We start from the raw sequence: 20,238 nt of genomic DNA, 5'->3' as shown, positions 1-20,238 counted from the left end.
TGAATAGAACTGTACAAACATGTTTCTTTCTTTATTCTTTCTTTTCACCTATACCAGAACCACAGCATAGAGCTAGATGAAGAGCCTGGAACTATATCATCAGAATCTATGGATCCAAATACTGGCCTTGCTACTTTTTTCAATAGCAATCTTGGGCAAATCCTTTGTCTTTTCACCTGTTTCTTTCTAAAATGGAGATTAGAATAATACTCACTGCTAAGATTGCTATAAGGATCAAGTAATGCAGTGCACAAAACAGAACCTGAGATAGACTAAGTAAATGTTAATCATTGCCATTTTGTTATCTCTGATAGCCACACCCTTTCTATTGTATTATTATGTATCCACAGCCATTGTCAATATTTTGGTTATATGGAAGGTAAGAGACAGAACATTGAGGTTCAGCTTAGAGACATGGACAATATATGATAGCAAAGAATGTCATGATGTAGGAGCAGGACAGAAACAATCTTTAGCAGATTGTTGTAGGAGTTGCTGTATGACCCTGGGCAAATTAAATGCATTGACTCTTAGTTTCCTCCTACACAAAAGGTAAAAATGTGTATACTATAAGTTGCTGTTGTGAGGATAAGTTGATGGACATAAACCACTGGAAATTCACAAATCCTATTTTCACTTATCCTTTCTTTAAAAAGGCTGTCAGTGTATAAATAATGTTGATAAACATTTTGATATTTATATATATGCTTAAAGCCACAGCTATAATGTAACAAATATAATAAACATTTTGATATGCATACATATGCCTTTAGCCAAAGTATAAAAGTGAAACTTCTAAAAAGTATGCTTTGGTGATTATTTTATCTTGTGAAAGGTACAAACACAATGGAAAAAGTTGCTTCTCTGACTTTAATTCCGATAAAATAAAATAATGGAATTAAAAAAGAGCAACGAGGGATCCCTGGGTGGCGCAGCGGTTTGGCGCCTGCCTTTGGCCCAGGGCGCGATCCTGGAGACCCGGGATCGAGTCCCACGTCGGGCTCCCGATGCATGGAGCCTGCTTCTCCCTCTGCCTGTGTCTCTGCGCCTCTCTCTCTCTCTCTGTGACTATCATAAATAAATAAAAAATTTAAAAAAAAAAAAAAAAAGAGCAACGAGGGGATCCCTGGGTGGCTCAGCGGTTTGGCGCCTGCCTTTGGCTCAGGGCGCGATCCTGGAGTCCCGGGATCGAGTCCCCACATCAGGCTCCCTGCATGGAGCCCGCATCTCCCTCTGCCTGGGTCTCTGCTTCTCTCTCTCTCTCTCTCTCTCTCTGTCTCTCTCTCTGTCTATCATGAATGAATAAATAAAATCTTTAAAAATAAATAAATAAAAAAGAGCAACTAGTAAGTGAAGTGGAAGTACTTGTTACATGGAGTCTTATTTAAAACAACAAAAAAGAGTACGACAATCAGATATATACATAGATGTGTGAAAACAGTTTCAAAATAATACATCAAATAATCATATTCCTCTTTCTAACAACAATAACAAAAGAATCCCAAAGTAAAGATACACTCTAAAAAGCAAAATTCTGAAAATATATGTCCAAAGATACTCATGCGAAGGGGAAGGTCGTGAGCTCATGAATATAATGTGAGTGCATAGGAAATCACGGATGAGTAAATGTTTTAGAAACATTTTTTAAAAGGAGATGAATCATGGAATTACAAAATAATATTCCTTCAGGATTCAGGATAAGCTGAGATATGTTGAAATGACAGCAACAACAAAGATTAGCTGTGTGTGTGCATGTGTGTGTTTGCATGCATATGTGTTTTAACTGTTCAAACTATTCCTCGACTGCATCCACAATTCTCCCCAAATATAAAAAGACCTTAATATCAAGAGGGAAAATAGAAGTTATCAAGTAAGCTCACTCAAATTGTATTCAATGGCTTCTGAATGAACCTGTAATGGAAGGCTGCCTTCCTCTTTTTTTGAAGGGCAAACACTCCATCTTTGAGTGTAATTTCTTTAACATGTCTGTTCTCCAGGACACTGCATCGCCAGAGAGCTCTTCTCTTCCCTCTTCTTCTCTTTTGTGTTTTTACTTCTTTTTGCATCTTGCTACCATGAACTATAAATCTCTCTCACACGACAAACTGTCTTCACCCTACTTTCTTCTCAGGCCATAAACTCTTCTTTTGCTTCCCTTTCATGCTGTTCCAACAGGCTATCTCTGATTTCTGGCTTGGCATCTTTACTTTACTTTGGCAATTTGGTTTCCTGAAATGCTGGGGTGCCAGTGACAAAGGTAAGGCTGAGTCACTGACTCAGCTCTTTCTCCCCAGATGAGGATATGGTATTGCTAAACTTAGATCAGTTGGAAGAGTTCAGTATTTGTCAAACTTCTCTTAAGTGGAAGTACTCAATTGAATATTTGTCCAGAATGGTGCTTTAAATCTAGGTAATAGAAGTACCTTAGACATTTTCTGTTGACACATCACATCTATTTCTATCATCTAAGCTACTCCCCTTTATCATAAGAAATGGAAGGATAAAATTTTCATTTCCCAGACTCACTTGCTGGTATGGTTTGAAGTGCCACAAAAGCTCAGGATGAGATGCACAAGTAAGTGGTTTAGAATACTGAAGAGGAATGAACACTACTTCCACTTTTCAATGGAGGTGCATATGAACAAGAGGACCTAACAATGTGAATGAAGACAGAAGCTGTACTCCCTACTCCAAGACTATTCACACAGTTTCTGGTGCAGGGTGGCTGTGAAGTCAGCAGGGGGTAGCTTGGCAGTAGGACTTCCTGACCTCCGGTTGGTTAATAGTTGAAGACTTGACCTCTGAGCTGTACTTTGCTAGATTGTGACCTTGAAGCTGGAAGACTGGTGATTCTCTTATCTTCCCCTTTCTCTGCCTCTCCAATGATTTTATAACCACCCAACTCTCAATATGAAGTTCTTTTCTGCTTGGTTTGTGTCTCAGTCTCCAATGTGATAAAAGACCCAAATATTAAGGGGTCACATAAAGGATTGACCCTCCTGAATTTAGCAAGACATGGAATATGCAGTATCAGTATTAATTGCATGCCCGTGGGGGACTATGCTGAGATGGGTTCCATTGGCCTCTGCTCTGAGTGGCCACTTTATTTCCAATAAGATTTTGTATATATTTTTCCTATTTAAATTGTAAGCTTAATCTAACATAAGAGTAAATTTGCAACACATTGAAACCTTATAAATTTCACAACCTATCCGTCTTTCTCCAATTGCAAATCCAAAGCATTAGTCTACCAATCTTTTCACAGCATTTGATCACTCATGTTTAAATTTTTCTTTGTACAAGTGATTATATTAACTGTGAATAATTGTTTTTCATTTTATTTGTTCCTATCCTGCTAAGTCCAACAATTAAACTGAAGTAACCCAGGGATCTCTCTTTAATTACATCATTTTTACCTCTAATATTGTCCTTTGAAGTGCTCACTTACTCTTGAGATACCAGTGGAAATTATTACCTTCTATAATAGTCAAGTGTGTACCCTTCTCATAAGTCACTGACTCCTATGTCCCCTATTAATTGGACAATTCAACTATGATCAATCAGCAAATTAAATAGAATATACTAAATCCTTTATACCTTCAATAATTCATCTAAACTTACTACAAGCTAGGCAGTTTTCTATGTCTGGGGTAAAACTGAGACAGCAATCATTACTCTTATGGTGGTTATATCGTAACTACATAGAAGAAATTATATATACAAATTATTTATTGTAAATATTGTGGTCAAAAATTAAGCGAGCAAGGGAGATGGTTGGGAGTACAGGGATGAGAATTGGGAGTGTTGGAGTTTTAAAAACAAAATAAGTTGAAATCAGAGAGGGAGCCAAAGCATAAGAGACTCTCAACTATAGGAAATAAACAGAGTTGCTAGAGAGGAAAGGGGTGGGGAGATGGGTGATGGGTGTTAAGGAGGACATGTGATGTGTGATGAGCATTTGGTGTTATATGCAACTGATGAATCACTAAACTCTGCCTCTGAAACTAATAATACACTATACGGTAATTAACTGAATTTGAATAAAAGTTAAAAAAATTAAAAAAAATAAATTGAGTGGACAAGAGTATCTTTGCTAAAAAAGGTAATATTTAACCAAGGACCTAAAGGAGAAAAAAATTCAACTCGAAATGCTAGGAAGAGAAAATAGTACAAAAATTACATATGCCTTGGAGTTTTAAAGAAGGGGGTGATATGTGCGTAGGAGCATAACTAAGGTGGGAGAAAGGAGACAAAGGTCAGAGAAGCCAATGAAGACAGTGTAGTAAGAAACATTATGAAGCCTTTATAATCATGATGACTTCATCACTGGACAAAATGGTAAGCCACCAAAATGCTCTGAGCAGAAGAGACTTATGATTTTTGTTTGTTTGTTTTAGTTTTTAAAGAACTCCTCTTTATTTATTTATTTTTTAAATTTAACCTATACTCTAGGGTGACATAGGCCAAAGCAGGAAGACCAGTTTAGGAATTTATGCAACTATCTATATTAAAAGCAAAAGTAAAGCAACCAACCAAACAAATAAAAACAACCAGAATGCAGAATTTGACATGAAAGCAATGAGACTCTTGAAATATTTTGCCAGTAGAATCAACAAGACTTGTCAAAGGGTTGGGCCTGAGTAAGTAAGTAGATTTAAGGATAACTGTGTGTTTCTTGGCCCAAACAAGTGGAAAGAGACAGTTGCCATTTACTGAGATGGAAAGAATGACAAAAGAAGATATGTAGGGGTGAATATAGGAGATTGGCTTTGGATATCTGGATATCTTAACATTTGCATTGCCTACAGAACACCTAAGTAGAGAGGGAATTAAGCAGTTGGATATAAAAATATAGCATTCGGGGAAAAGATCCAAGCTGAAGATGTATATTAGAGTTACAGGTGGAATACAAGGGGTATTTAAATCCATACAAATGGTGGTATTCTGTATTTGATTGTATATTGACTGTACTGATGCCAATATCATGGTTATAATACTGTACAACAATTTTGCAAGATGTTACCATTGGCAGAAACTGGGTACAGGGTACATGGATCTCTGTATTATATCTTGCAATTATATGTGAATCTACAACTACCTCAAAATTTAAAAAAAAATCCATACGAACTTAATGTATCAAGGATGAAAGTTTATAAAAACAAAGAGATCCAAAAATGGAGTTCCAGTGAATTTTAAGAGGTCAGAGAGATTTATAACAACTAACAAAAAATATCAAGTAGGGCCCAATGAGGAAGAAGGAAAACCAGAAAAGCATGGTGACATGCTAGCTAAGTTGGGGGCTGGAGAGATTATTCAAGGAGAAAGAAATGATCAACTGGGTAATATTCTGCTATTAGATCAAGAAGTATGAGGACTGAAAAATGGGCCACTGATTGAGCATGAGCAGCTCAATGGATACCTTAATAATAGGTTTTATAGAGCAGTAGAGGTAAAAACCTGACTTGAAGATGTGTGCCAGAATAAGAGGAAAGTAATTAGGTACAGAAAATATAATCAATTCTTTTGTGAAGTTTATTTATTAAGGAAGAGTAAGAGGCAGAGAAATTATGTAGTGGCCAGAAGAATTTATAAGGTCAGGATGATTTTTTTAAGATAAGAATTATTTTTCATTACAGAAATAAAAAGCTTACTTTTTTTTCCCACACTGATACCCTCCAGAACAAAAGAAAAGCAATCCATCTGCCTGTTATACACACATACATATACATACATAAAAAATATATATACATATAAAATATATATATGTTTATATATACACATTCTTTTTCTATCATCTCCCTTTCTGGAACAAAGGACATTACTTTGAGACGTTTGAGTTTACACTTAGAAATTTTAGGATATTTAGAGAAACATGGAAATTGGCAATTGCCACATACTGGTATCTAGGCCATGTTTAGATCAATGTCTACAATCCTACCAACATAAAAGGATCATGCTGCTTTATAACTAAAAACTCCAAACTTCCCTTGCTATAAACATGGTGCAGGAGAATGCAAACATGCTAAAAGTTTCTAAGGACATGCATAATCTGACCATCTCGCTACTTTCCTGTTTGCGTCACCACCACTGATCCCCTCACATAATATGGCCTCCTGTCTCTCATTACTGTACAATCCATGCCATTCCGCAGCATGGTACCTTTGATTCTTGCCATTTCTTTTCAATGGTTCTGTTTCTAGTGTCTTTCAGACTTCACTTAGAAATTGATACCAAGAATTCTAAACAGAATTCCATTTTGCATTTCTAAATATTTCACCTACATTTCTATCATCACCCTTTTATTTTGTACTCTTACTTCAATGTAAAGAGTGGGGGCCACATATTACTCATCTTCTGATTCTCAAGATCTAACACAGTACCTGGCACTTATTAGAAACTCATTATACAGGTTTTTGAGTGAGTGAACTAAGAAATGATTAAAAATTGATGCAAGCATGGGCTCCTTAAAAATAATATCTAGCTATTCTAATTTCCTTTTTTTCAGAGGAGCAGGGGAATTACAAAATTAAGTTGATTAAGCCATAAATAATTTCTGACGACACACAAAAATTTGCCTCATAGTTTTAGAAAAAAGAGCAAGATGTAGATTTTTCCAGGCTAGATAATAAAACTGATCATGTAAAAGAAACCTGACTTTATATTCAGCTGAAGAAAGTGTGTTTCTAAATGAACAAACTTGAATCTGCTTTCAAGCTTTATATATAATAAGGGTCCAGAAAAAATATGATTCAGATATAAGGACAAGTAGACTGACTATAATTCCATAAATACAGAATTCTGTTCAATTGATTCAGGTTAGCATATAAGCAGGTTTCTATTCTCAAAAATGACTTGATAGACTTCTTAATGACTTAAGTGAAAATAGAGATGACCACACTTGATATTTTTGAATTAAGTCAATCCTGGAAAGAGGGCTAAAACATTGAATTTGACAGGGTCTCAGTAGGCTAAAAAGGTGAGCCCAAATGGACAAGATGAGATTTAATAGGGTTAAGTACAGGGTCCTGACCAAGGTTAAAATAAAAATCAGTTGTAAAGTACAGCACAGAACTCACTTAAGAGCAGTTAGTGTGAAAAAGATGTAGGACCAAAAGGAAAAACGTGGCAAAATCAAATGAAATTTTGTATCCTTTAATAGAAAAGTCATGACCTCCATATAAGTGAGGTCATTATCACATTATCCAGTTTTACTATGCATTGGTCTACAAGTGTCTAGATCTATGTATTTTTTTCTAGATCTATGTGTTATATCTAAAGAGATATTTAACAAACTGACTTTTATCCAAAGTAATCAATATGAACTACAACTTGGCCATAATAGTAGCTAGCTAATACTTATTGAGTACATGCCCTGTGCTGGTGCTTTGAATCCATTTTTTCACTTAACCTTCACACAATTCTTATCAGGTGGATCTTGGAATGGCTTCTGTGGAGCACTGAAACCCCCTTCAGGACAGAAGCACCCATTCCCCAATGTGTGATATGTTGCCTAATAGCTTACAGCAGAGTCCTTCCCCTAAAAGTGCACAGGAAAAGGTGACTTTATCAGAAAAGCACATCAACTAATGAAGCAAATGGGAGCTCATCATATTAAGATTTAATATGAAAAAGTTTACAGTTAAGAGTTAAAGATGAAATGAATTAAGAATATTAAAATTATTAATGGAATCATTTGATAATGTTCAAAAGTTAGATTAGGGACACCTGGGTGGCTCAGTAGTTAAGCACCTGCCTTCAGCTCAAGGAGTGATCCTAGAGTCCCAGGATCGAGTCCCATATTGGGCTTCCCTGCATGGAGCCTGCTTTTCCCTCTGCTTGTGTCTCTGCTTCTCTCTCTCTGTGTGTCTCTCATGAATAAATAAATAAAATATTTTTTTAAAAAGAAGTCTTTAAAAAGGGGCTGCCTGGGTGGCTTAGTGGTTGAGCATCTGCCTTTGGCTCAGGTTGTGATCCCAGGGTCCTGGGATCAAGTCCCACATTGGGCTCTGATTGGGGAGCCTGCGTTTCCCTCTGCCTATGTCTCTGCTATTGCCTCTGTGTCTCTCATGAGTAAATAAAAAAATAAATCCTAAAAAAACCACCTCTCTATCTCTCTCTTCATTTTTTTAAGATCGATTTATTTATTTATTTATTTATTTATTTATTTATTTATTTATTTATGATAGGCACAGAGAGAGAGAGAGAGAGAGAGAGAGAGAGAGCTAGAGAGAGAGGCAGTAACAAAATTGTTATCAAACACATATGGGAAATACTTGATATTTCCCATTAATTGTAGTTTTCCAAAGACAGGATATAAATCAAAGAGAAGTGAAACAATCCTTGCTCCTAAATATGAAGCCAGGGCCTGATAGGAAGAACTTGTTCAAGGTTTTTCTGATTTAATCTAAGCACAGCTAAATAAATTTTATTTAAAAAATTCATGTGACAAATGGATATAAGTTCCTTGATATTAATTCTGAGACTGTAAAAACAAAAATGAAATTAAAATTAGCACTTGGCCCATTAAGATCACATGTAGGAAACATGACCAGAAAAAAAAAAAAAAGAATGCTATTTTCTCACTGACACTTTAATCACTGGAGACCTTGGACTAGCCAGTATTTTATCCTACTTACTATTTAAATCATCATCAGAATAGGTACAATATTAATTATAATTATTATTATAAATTGTGTTTTTTACATATTTTCCCTAATTTCTGAATGTATCTTTCTTCTGTAAAATATGTATAAATAGTATCTCATGTACTTCCATGAGGTACTTTGAGAATTATATCAATGACTACTCAAGATTCAACTTAGTTAATCACTCCTATGCATCTTCTTGCTAGAACTTTATCAAGCTGTTCTTTCCTAGCAAAGATAAAGGAAAATGAAGTTGGAAGCACATGGGTAAAATATCCAGCACATGAATATAAGTGGTGTCTATATGCCAATTTTGATACCCTATTATTCCATAGTCTTCCATATCCTACTAAGTCTATGCCTTGATTGTTAAGAACAGTATTATCATCATATCTATTAAGATATTTTTGAAAAGTGTCTAAATTTTATTTCGAATAAAATCTATTTTATAATAAAATTCTGTATTTTAGAATAAAAATTATACCTCCATATTTGAAATAACACGTGTCTGTGAATCAATGAATTATTTAACATGCAAATATTCTTTTCAGTATTTTAAAACTATAAGATCATATATGAAGCTATGTATGTCCACACAAAAGATTGGATTTTTTTTTAAATCAAGAATGCTACCTATATTCACAAGTTATGTTGCTTTTTTAAGGTAGAGTGTATGCCCAGTGTGGACTCCAATGCAAGGCTTGGACTTGAAACTCATAACCCCAAGATCAAGACCTGAGCTGATTTCAAGAGTCAGACACCAACTGAGCCACCGATGTGCCCTTACTCCTTTTTTAAAAATATAATTTCATGTTTATAGACAGTGTACAAGAATAGTGTGTAGAACCTATCTTTTTAAATCTGAGCCATTTAAAATAAATTGATATGGTGCTAACTTTAGTATTTACTATAACAAAACACTCTCCTACATAAGCTCTATAAAACAAATTACTATCTAATCCAAAGACTGCAATCAAATTTCACCTATCATCCCAGTAATGTCCTTTATATCAAAAGATACAGGCATGGCATTTATTTGTTATTTATCTTTACTGTCCTTTAATATAGAAAGTTCCTTAATCATTCCTTTGTGTGGCTTTGACACTTCGAAGGCTGGTTATTTTGTAGATAGTACCTCAATTTGGGTTTGTCTTCTATTTCCTCATACTAGATTCTGGTTATGCATTTTTGGCAGGAATATTACAATTGTTATTCTGTGTTCTTGCTGCCTATTTCTGATAGCGCCCAAATTTAATTTTCTCATTACTGATGATGCTAATTTTGATCACTTAATCAAAGTGGGATTTGGTAGGTTTACAAATGTAATGTAGCTATTTTTCCTTTGTAATTAAAAAATAATTTGAGGATAGGCACTTTAAAAGTATTTCCGTTTATTTTTTGGTCATCTAGCTCGCTATTTTTTTTTTTTCAATATACACCTGCATTAGCAACCATTGATGCCCCTCAGGTGAATTCATTTGTATGGTGGCATTTGTTAGAAATGCTTGATTGGGGCAGCCCCGGTGGCTCAGTGGTTTAGCGTGGCCTTCTGCCCAGGGCATAATCCTGGAGACCTGGGATCGAGTCCCACGTCGGGCTCCCTGCATGGAGCCTGCTTCTCCCTCTTCCTGTGTGTCCTTGCCTCTCTCTCTCTGTGTCTCTCATGAATAAATGAATGGAATCTTTTAAAAAAAAAAAGAGAAAGAAATGCTTGATGGGGGAACCTGGGTGGCTCAGTTGGTTAACTGTCTGCCTTCAGCTCAGGTCATGATCCCAGGGTCCAGGTATTGAGCTCCAGTCCAGGGACTGGGCTCTCTAGCTCAGCGAGTAGTCATCTCCTTCTGACACTCCCTACTCAAGTTCTCTCTTGCTATTTCTGTCTCTCTCTAGGGAGAGATAAGATAAATAAAATCTTAAAGAACAACAACAACAACAACAAAAAAACAGTTGATGGTTGTTTTCGACATGTCTTTATTCTTTTTTAAATTTCTTTCCTCCTGGCACAACACATTGTTCCAGGCTTATCTTGTACTCTCTTTGTCCCACTCCTAGAATCAGCCATTGTACAAGAAATCTTGGTTATTTTTAGTGAAAAACAGTATTTAGAAACCAAGATGTCGCTGCCAGAGACATGTAGTGCTTTGCTGTGTGGGAGCTCCCAAGTCCTCCCAGTAGATAGAGCTAGCTCAGCAATATATATTTTTTTTAATTTTAAGGTTTTATTTCAATTTTAGTTACCACATACAGTAAAATTGGTTTCAGGTGTAGAATTTAGTGATTCATCACTTACACATACAGAAATTGTTTTCTAAGTAAGATTCCTGACAAAAAGAAGTTCCTTGTAGACATGGCTGAGTAAACACACACACATTCCTTTACTTCTTTTCTCCTTTCTATATCTAGCTACATACATTAAAACCTGATTTCACATCAATAACTCCAATACCCAACCATTACCCTAGGGTCATTCTAATTTGTGTGTCTGTATGCAATTACTGATGTTACCCATAGGCTTGTAGAAATGAATCACCCATCACTGCTCCCACCAATTTATTTGGGCCTCTCCTTATACTGATTAGATTCCAACACTCCTCTCTGAGTTGCTGTTTCTGTCTTGGCACATGCAAATCCTTCTCACTTGCCTAGACTCCAACACCCACACTAGACCACTGGACCCCTCATTAGTCTTTTAACTCTGCTGAGAGTCAGACATCCTGTGCTAGGCTGCTCCGCTCCAACCTGCATACAGATGTCTACTTGCTCAGATGTAAGACTTCATTATAAACGAGGTAAAAAAAAAAAAAAAGGAAGAAAAGAAAAACGGAAAAGAAAAAGGAAACAAAGATTTTGAAACAAAGGGAATTTAAAAGGTAGCTTTTTGCTGTATTTTTCACTGAATAGATAGCACATCATTTCATGTTTAATTGTCACTGTTTTAATTTATTGCCATTTTGAATCAAAGTAATCTTTTATAATAAGATACCATATGCCAAATGATCTGGACCTTTTACTAGGTCAGATAAGCTAATGAGATATTGAGCTGTGATACTTACATCTATTTTGAAATATTTAAATTTGTACATAACATTTCTCTTACATTTTATTTAAAATCATATTGCACTTTCATTTTTCAAATTCTTCATTAATTTTGTAAGCATTAAATAAAAAGGTCCATCAAATGAATAATGTTTATAAATGCTGATGTTTAAATGTGTTTCCCCTCTAAGTCTGTGGGTCTAATTCATTTTTATATCTCTGCTACAATTTCAATCGAATCTCTCTCTTTTTTTTTATTTTTTTTTAAATTTTATTTATTTATTTATGATAGTCACACACACACACACACACACACACACACAGAGAGAGAGAGAGAGAGAGAGAGAGGCAGAGACACAGGCAGAGGGAGAAGCAGGCTCCATGCACCGGGAGCCCGACGTGGGATTCGATCCCGGGTCTCCAGGATTGCGCCCTGGGCCAAAGGCAGGAGCTAAACCTCTGCGCCACCCAGGGATCCCCCCGAATCTATCTCTTTCTGAAACAAATATTCAGTATGTATTTGTCACAAAATTTTGAAATATTAGGAAAGTTGCATATTTAAGAAATATTTCCAATAACATTTTAGCTCTTCGCTTGAGTGAACATATTCTATTTTTTTTTTTATGGTTAGGTTGAGGGAAACTCATTAAGTTAATATCTTCATTAGAAGGATACATATCAAATATATTTTTCAATAAAAAATGTTACCATAAGAAATGTGAGATATGAAAATGTACAGGCATTAAATATTTCTTGAAAATTTAATAAGATATTAAAATCTCATGAATATAATGTTCTATTTTTCATATTTTTTCTGGAATTACAAGCACTTAAAAATTTAAAAAACATATCTTGTTATTAATAAGTTTACCTAATAGATCCAAACCTATATGATTTGTAAGAAAACAATGTAAAATGGTATATCAATGTTAATTAATTGTATATACATATATTGATCACATTTATAGCTATATTTATAAAAAAGTTCATACTAACTACAAGAAAATTTGCCTAATTTTCAGAGTCTTGGAATTAATATAAGGAGTAAATGCTTCTGATCAGTACAGATGATGCTCACTTCAATTCATTATCAGTGAATTTTGATATGACTTAGCACATTTAATTTTCCTACAATTTATGCTTGTGTAATGGTTTATTCATAATCTAAATGTGGATAGTCTATTTTCTATGATTTTCATTGAGATCAATTTTCTAATGACGTCATGGTAGGCAATAAATACTTGTTTATTTCCTTTCTTCCTTAATCCTTTTCTCCCTCTTTTCTCCCTAAATCAAATTCCTTTCATCTCAATATTTTCCTTCCCCTCCTTCTTCCCTAAAGCACTTCACACAATCCCTTCTCTCCCTTCTCCTTCATGTAGAAAAACCCGAATTGGAGATAAGCAGATTTCAGTCACATAATAATTTTAGTATTACTTGCTTTGTAAACTTTTAAATTTCTCGTTTGGTCTTTGAAACTAATGATGTGACTTTACATATCAATAGAAAGAAAAATATTTCTTAATCAAGTTACTAGTTATATACTAGAACACTAAGAAAACATTCTAAAAATTTTCATGGAAACTAGTTATTCTATTACAACAGAACATTTCAATAATTTTCTGATATTTCTGTAACTAGCCCTAAAGACAATAAATCATGTTTTTGTATCTTCTGAGCTATGTAAATATACTGCTATGTATATTTTCAGACTTCCAATCAGTCTTGTAAAACATAATGCAAATTCTATAGATATATATGTGTGCCTTATATGTAACTTATTTATATAAATAAAAACATAACTGGTTTCTAGTTAAAATGAGTTGTATCTACAAGTTATGATCTCTATATCTTTAAGCTCTTGAGGAAGAACTAGAATGTTTTCATGCACAAAATGCAATAGTTTTCAATGTTATGTAAGCTCCAAATTTTCTTGAAAATAAGATTATTTGTACTTTCAAGTTTAAGATTTTAAAATAGATTAATTTTAGTGTATTTTCTCTCAAGAGGTCTTTTAAATTTTTTGATAGGATTCTTACTTAACATAAAATATAATTCACTTTCTTAAGATATATCTTTCCTATTTCTTTCGTAGATAGCTCACTTGTAAAGTTGGGGGATTAGAATCAGGGTTTAAAATCAATCTTGATTTGTAAAAGTGTTTTAAGTCCTCACTATCCGTCAGATGCAACTATTCCTAATTTTTAAGCACTGGCCCATTCATCCTAATTATAACATGTATTATGACCTATAAAAATGTAAAGCTATTTGCTTATAAAAATATTTTATGAGATCTCAGAAATTATTGTGCTATACTTACCAGCCAAAGCAAGAATATATTCTTGAAATCTTGTTCCTATACGGTTAGTGGCTGTGCAATTATATCGTCCAAAGTCATTGTCAGATGTAGGTGCTATCTAAAATATTAATAATAATAAAAGTTTAACAATTTTGAAACAGTATCATGGCAGTTTTAAAATAGACTCTAATATGACTACCAACTTCACACGTGTTCAATTATTCACAATGCCTTGCCATAACTCCTTTTTTCTGTATTTAGTAAGCATCACAACCTTTTAAGATCTAAGAAATGGACCCATATTTCCACAGGACTAGATGAAACATAGGTTAACCAATAATTTAGTCAGTAGACAAATGCCACAATTTGATTATATCTAGTCAAAAGAAAAAATCATTAGATATTTACATATGTAAACCTCTGAAAGTAGAACACAGTTTGAAAAAATATATATATTCTGCAACTGCTGCCGACATGAACTTGAAAAGAGAACACTATATCAAAAGCAATGTTAATTAACCCTTTTTTTTTTTTTTTGCTTTGTTTTTTGTTTTGTTTTTAGGATGAAGTCAAGCAGATTTAAAGTTCAAGAAAGCCAGGAAATGCATCAGTTTTCTTTCCCTCTCATGACTTTATTGATTGTGAAATATTAATGAAGGATGAAGACTCATTCAAAAATCAATCAATCAATCAATCTTTCCAGGAAGGTATCTTGAAAGAAAATGTCACCCTTGTGTAGCAATCCTTGCAGACAGGCACATTATATGGATAGCTAATAACAGTATCTTGCCTCCATTTCTGTTCAATTTGTATCATTCTCTTTCAGTTTAGGTGGAAAATAGCTGACCTCAGTCCTCACATATTTGAAATCCATAATTAAGTTAACCTTCCAGGAATCTATTGCTGAACATTGTGACCAACCCTGTAATTCATATGTACCGAAATTTTGAAGTATCAATTCAAAAAAGAGATCTGATGATAGTAATAGATATAATTTTCAATCCCAGTAACTGTTATTAAGAGAGAATATGCTTACAACAAGAGTTGCTGTTAATTTCAACTCTATCCCAAAAGGGGGAAAATGATTTTGTGGTAATGGGAGGCTATTAACTAAAAGTGTAATTTTGAGGTCCATTGAAGATGGTGATTGTGAAAAAGTACAAAAAAGCTGTGTCATTCATTCTCTGGTTAGCTGTCTATCTAGGAATAGATCATAAGTTTTAAGGATTAGAAGCTTTAATCATTCTTATGTAAGTACTCCTGAGTGATTAAAACATTCATTTTTCTTACATTCAGCTTTTAATATACCAGGCTAATTTAACTTGAAAATAACTTTACTAGAGAGAAAGGAATCTGCCAAAAATTTTTCTACCATTTACAGGCATGGGGGGTTATTTGTATAGTCCACAGGGAATAATGTATGCTGTACTGATAAAATGTAGACAGGATGGCCATGACAGAGAATCAGGAATATTGTGCAGCCCCTCAGTATTAAAAAAGTAATTCAAATATAGCTAGTTTCATTGGAACAACTTTTAAAAGGCTCAATTCAGGGTTTTTTCATTTGATTGTTTTGTCTTCTGTTCCCAGGTGTTCACTAATCAAAAGATAAAAGTTTTACAGTTTTATCTGAAATAACTTCTTTATCATGTATGATTACCAAATACAAAAAACACCTCTAATAGCACAGATTATTAAAAAAAAAACCCAAAGGCCTAGATATAATCTGATCAAATCATGTGTTCTGCAGCCTATCTGATGTGTTCTAGGAAAACAGTATGAATGCAACGCCCAATAGTGGCTTTACGCCCAATTCCAGCACGATTAAATGATAGTTAATTTTGTCAAAAATAAAATATTATACAACAGACATATAAAGCATTAATTTTAAAATATTTAAATGTTTAAAATATATCAGTTATTGCTGATATTTATCCAGGAAGTGGTAGGAATATCTACATATGGCTCAACCTTTTCATACTTTATTTATTTATTTATTTATTTATTTATTTATTTATTTATTTATTTAACTTTTTCACACTTTAATATTCAGTTAACATAATTCAAGTTTACCTAAGATACTGGGCTTTCTTAGTACATAATAATTCAGATATAGTTTGATATAGTTTTTAACATCAAAATATGAGCTGGGAGTACAGTGTTAATAAAGGAGCTCACTGTTCTTTCTCCTACTCTGCAAAAATTTGATTTCCTCTTTCTTTGTGTTCCATGGTGAGAAAATCACATATTTAATAGTTAGCATTTTACTTAGGGCAAAGAACAGCAATACAAATGATCAAAAGCAGAATATTTTTTCCAATCAACCTATTACAGAGTTCCTATAACAAGTTTTTTCCCATATATTAAAATGTTGATTTATTACCTCAGGAAGTGCTCAGGGAAAAAAAAAAATGGATGACCTTTACAGATGATTTTATTGACACTAATCCAAAGATTTATAGATTACTTTTTATGTTTAAGAATTCATAAATTTAAAAGACTATATATATATATTTACTCAATGAAAAACTTTAAAAAATCAGTTCAAGAAATCTGTTATTGATCAACTTGTTATCAGTTGCAAATTTAATATTGTATTAAATGTATAAAATATTCTTAAGAATGACCAGTTACATGACTATTATGATTACTAACAAAAAATAATACTGTACTATCCTAAGCAACGATGTATGCTATTAATTCAAATTTAGTAATGCTTATCTTTGCTTTTTCATTTTTGTAGTTATTATTTTGTTTTAAGTTGCATTAGCTACCCTCTAGTTATTTATTCAAGATTTTAATTTTGTTTTAAAAATAGTATATACATAAAAGTATACGTTCAAGGTCAATGCTTTAATCAACAGATCATGTGGTACGTATAAACAAAAATTGTTTAGTTTTGACTTTTGGGTGGGGAGGAATGCCATTTAAGCAGAAAAGTAAATAAAATGAGAGCTTTATATGAATACAATTTTTAAATATAAAACATTTAAAATATTTAAATGTCAGATTTATAACATGTTGCTTGACATTGACTATGAAGAATTATGAGCTATCCTAGAAACTGAAAAGTGGTAAAATGAACTAAAAGCAGAAATCACAGATTAGTCTGCTATTTAAACATGAACTTATACTGATCTGCTATGGAATAAATTGTGTCACCCAACAAAAGTCATATGTTGAAATCCTAACCGCTTAAGGTTATTTGGAAATATGGTCTTTAAAGGAAGTAACTGAGGTTAAAAGAAATCATAAAAATAGGCCCTGATGTCCTTATAAGATAACAAGACACCGGACCTCTCTCTTTATGTGCACAGAGGGAAGGCCATGTGAGTACATGTTTAGAAGGCATATCTACAACCCAAGGACAGAAGTTTCACCAAAAGCCAATCCTCTGGCACCTTTATCTGGACTTCTAGCCTACAGAAATATGCAGGAGGGAGAAGGTTATTTTGTTTAAGCTACCCCACCTGTCGTATTCATTACAGCAGCCCAAACACAATAACACGGTGTCCAGAACTAAAGTTAAACCTAACCTGTTTTTAAATTTGGGTGAGTTAAATCTACCCAAATGTCTGTAAAATTGACCTTTGTGTCAACTCACCCAGTTAATTTTAATACAGTTACAAAGAAGCCAATTTAAATCAAAACAGATTTAGACACCACCCACCCCAAGGTGTCTAAATCCTCTGGGATGGGTGGTGTGCACAGATGTTCGTCTTACTAATATTTTATAATATGTGTATTTGTTGGGCATATATATAAGTGATAGTCAAAGCTTCTCTTCCCTAGGCCTCGAATATCGAATGTAAAACAATAGCTCTTTTTAGAGTCTAGCCTTTTATCTTTTTGGCTATATTAATAAATAAATAAAACACAAAATTAAAAAAAAAGAAACAGATTAAGCAATTGCCTAATTAGCAAAGAGTCAGTTACCCAAATATTTGGGGGAAGTGCTAGCTAATTCCTTCCATTAACCAACATTTTATGAAGTCCTATTATCAGATAGAAGAGTTAATGTGGCACCGATTAGAATACCTTTAAGTTAATGAATTAGGAGTATCAGATGTTATTTTAAAACATGCGTATATAAAATGTCTATAAATTGAATCACAAGGAAAAATACAGTATCCTTTTAGTGAAACAAAACACAGTATACTTTCAGTGAAAGAAGGCTACCCAAGGAAGATTTCAATTGAACCGAAAGCGTGATAAATTAGAAGGGTTCATGATCGTGACCATGGACACACAAAGTTTGTGAATTGCCACACACACACACACACACACACACACACACAATCTATAATTAATAAATAAAAGGTATTGGTATTGTATTCAAACAGAATTTAAATGCCAGGCACTTGACAGCATAAAGACAATTATCTACAATCTTAATTTAAATGTAAATATAAAATAATATAATATAAAATGAAGTGAGGGGTGCCTGGGTGGTTCAGTCGGTGAAGCACCTGCCTTCAGCTAAAGTCATGATCCCAGGTCCTGGGATCGAGGCCCACATCAGGGCTCCCTACTCAGGGGGAGCCTACTCTCTCTCTCTCTCTCTCTCTCTCTCTCTCTCTCTCTCTCTCTCTTTCTCTCTCTCTCCCTCCCCATCATTCATTCTCCCTCTCAAATAAATAAACAAAATCTTTAAAAAATTAAAAAATAAAATTAAATAAGGCACTGAAAAAGTAAATCTGGTTTATTTAGAAAGTTCTAAGTATGTACCCAGCAAGAAGTTACATATGCCAGTCTTAGAAGGCATGGTCTCAGAATCAATAGCTAGTATCAAGACTGAAATTGAACTTTTAGCCCTTAATAAATGATGAATTACTCATTCTCTCACCCTATTTTGTCCTGATATAATTTTTTTCCAAAAATAAATTTATGATAAATAATGGCTTTTGCTATACACTCATATTTCTATATAAGTAAATAGTGAGATATTAATCATTAATGGGCCATAGTCCAACACATAAAATTTCCCTTTTAAGTAAATACACAAGAAAGATATATAATGAGATTTGTATGTGTATAGATATTATATATTTGTTATATAAATGTATTTATATTAACATATTTATATGTATTCCAAAATAGCAGATAACTCATAAAATAATACAACTTATTCATATGTACAAGACTTACCTCTAATATCATCTTTCTCCCTGCACTGTATGTCCTTAAATTAGTGGTGTTTTTAGCTGGCAGGACTAATTTCTCTCTTCTCCAATGGACTGATGCTGGTGGATTAGATTTCACATCACAGCTTATATTGATAGGGTTTCCTTCCCAAGAGTAATAAATTGTTTGGTTTGATATAAACTTGGGAGCATCTGTAAAGCAAAATAACATAACATTTATAGACCTTTTCTTTAAGATAATCAATTAGTATAAACAATAGTAATTACTACTTGACTACAAAAAGAAGCTGCAGCAATTCTAATTTCATATATTTATTAATACACGACACTGGAATTTATGATAATATGTCATTTGACTGTCTCATCGAATAATTTTAAAATTAATATAGAAATATTCAAAGTTGGCCAATTGTTAAAATATGAAACATTAGTGCCCAGACAAAAAATTATCAATCCAGTTAATTAATGGCTATCTATATATGTGAAATCTGTTTGTGGAACAAACCTCATTATAAAGTGTAAGTTCAGGATAACAAAATCAGTGATCTTGTGTCATTTTTAAATATTGTCTTACTCATATAATTTCTTCTATCAGGTATTTTGAAACAGATATAAAATCTAAGTTGAAATGTTAATATCACAATTAAGAAATAGTTTTTTTCCTGAAATATCATTTCCAGTTTTAATTAAACCAGAAATGATTTAATTTAATCCACAAAGTTGATTTGAAAATTAATCAGTCCCTATGAAGCTCTGTCAATTCTCAGGATCCTACGTCAGACCTCTATATAAAAATAGTTTAAGAGAAAATATACAATATTATTATATTATTTTATTGAAATAACCTAATTGTGAAGACACACAAATGTGGTTTTTAGTCCTGCTCCAATCTAGAACTATGATGTAGCACAAATGCCAATCAATTATAAAACTTCTTCTAGTCTCAATATTTTGGCTGTATAATTATTTGAAAGAATTCATCTTTAAAATTTTTGCATAAAAGCAAAATCCTATATTAAGCGGTAGATAAAATGTTGCTGGTATTTACACTATTATTGTTATTAACCTTTAAAAACTTTGTATCACTTCGTAAATTATCAATTTCAGTAATCTA

The 20,238-nt window shown here is 33.3% G+C and overlaps 1 protein-coding gene across 2 annotated transcripts in view; it reads right to left on the bottom strand.

Annotated features, from left to right (window-relative positions):
- NCAM2 (neural cell adhesion molecule 2) overlaps positions 1-20,238 on the bottom strand; it is a 520,048-nt gene that overhangs the window by 86,755 nt on the left and 413,055 nt on the right. For both annotated transcript variants that reach the window (XM_055313808.1, XM_055313809.1), the window contains exons 10-11: positions 19,129-19,316; positions 14,002-14,098 (exon numbers count right to left, since the gene is read on the bottom strand). In XM_055313808.1, coding sequence (XP_055169783.1) covers positions 14,002-14,098; positions 19,129-19,316 — 285 coding nt within the window. The remainder of the gene's footprint in view (positions 1-14,001; positions 14,099-19,128; positions 19,317-20,238) is intronic.

The sequence above is a fragment of the Nyctereutes procyonoides genome, unplaced genomic scaffold (genome assembly GCF_905146905.1).
Source record: "Nyctereutes procyonoides isolate TBG_1078 unplaced genomic scaffold, NYPRO_anot_genome, whole genome shotgun sequence".
In the NCBI taxonomy this organism is placed as follows: Eukaryota; Metazoa; Chordata; class Mammalia; order Carnivora; family Canidae; genus Nyctereutes; species Nyctereutes procyonoides.
Note: the sequence above shows the minus strand (reverse complement) of the source record. Positions and strands in the feature narration are given on the sequence as shown.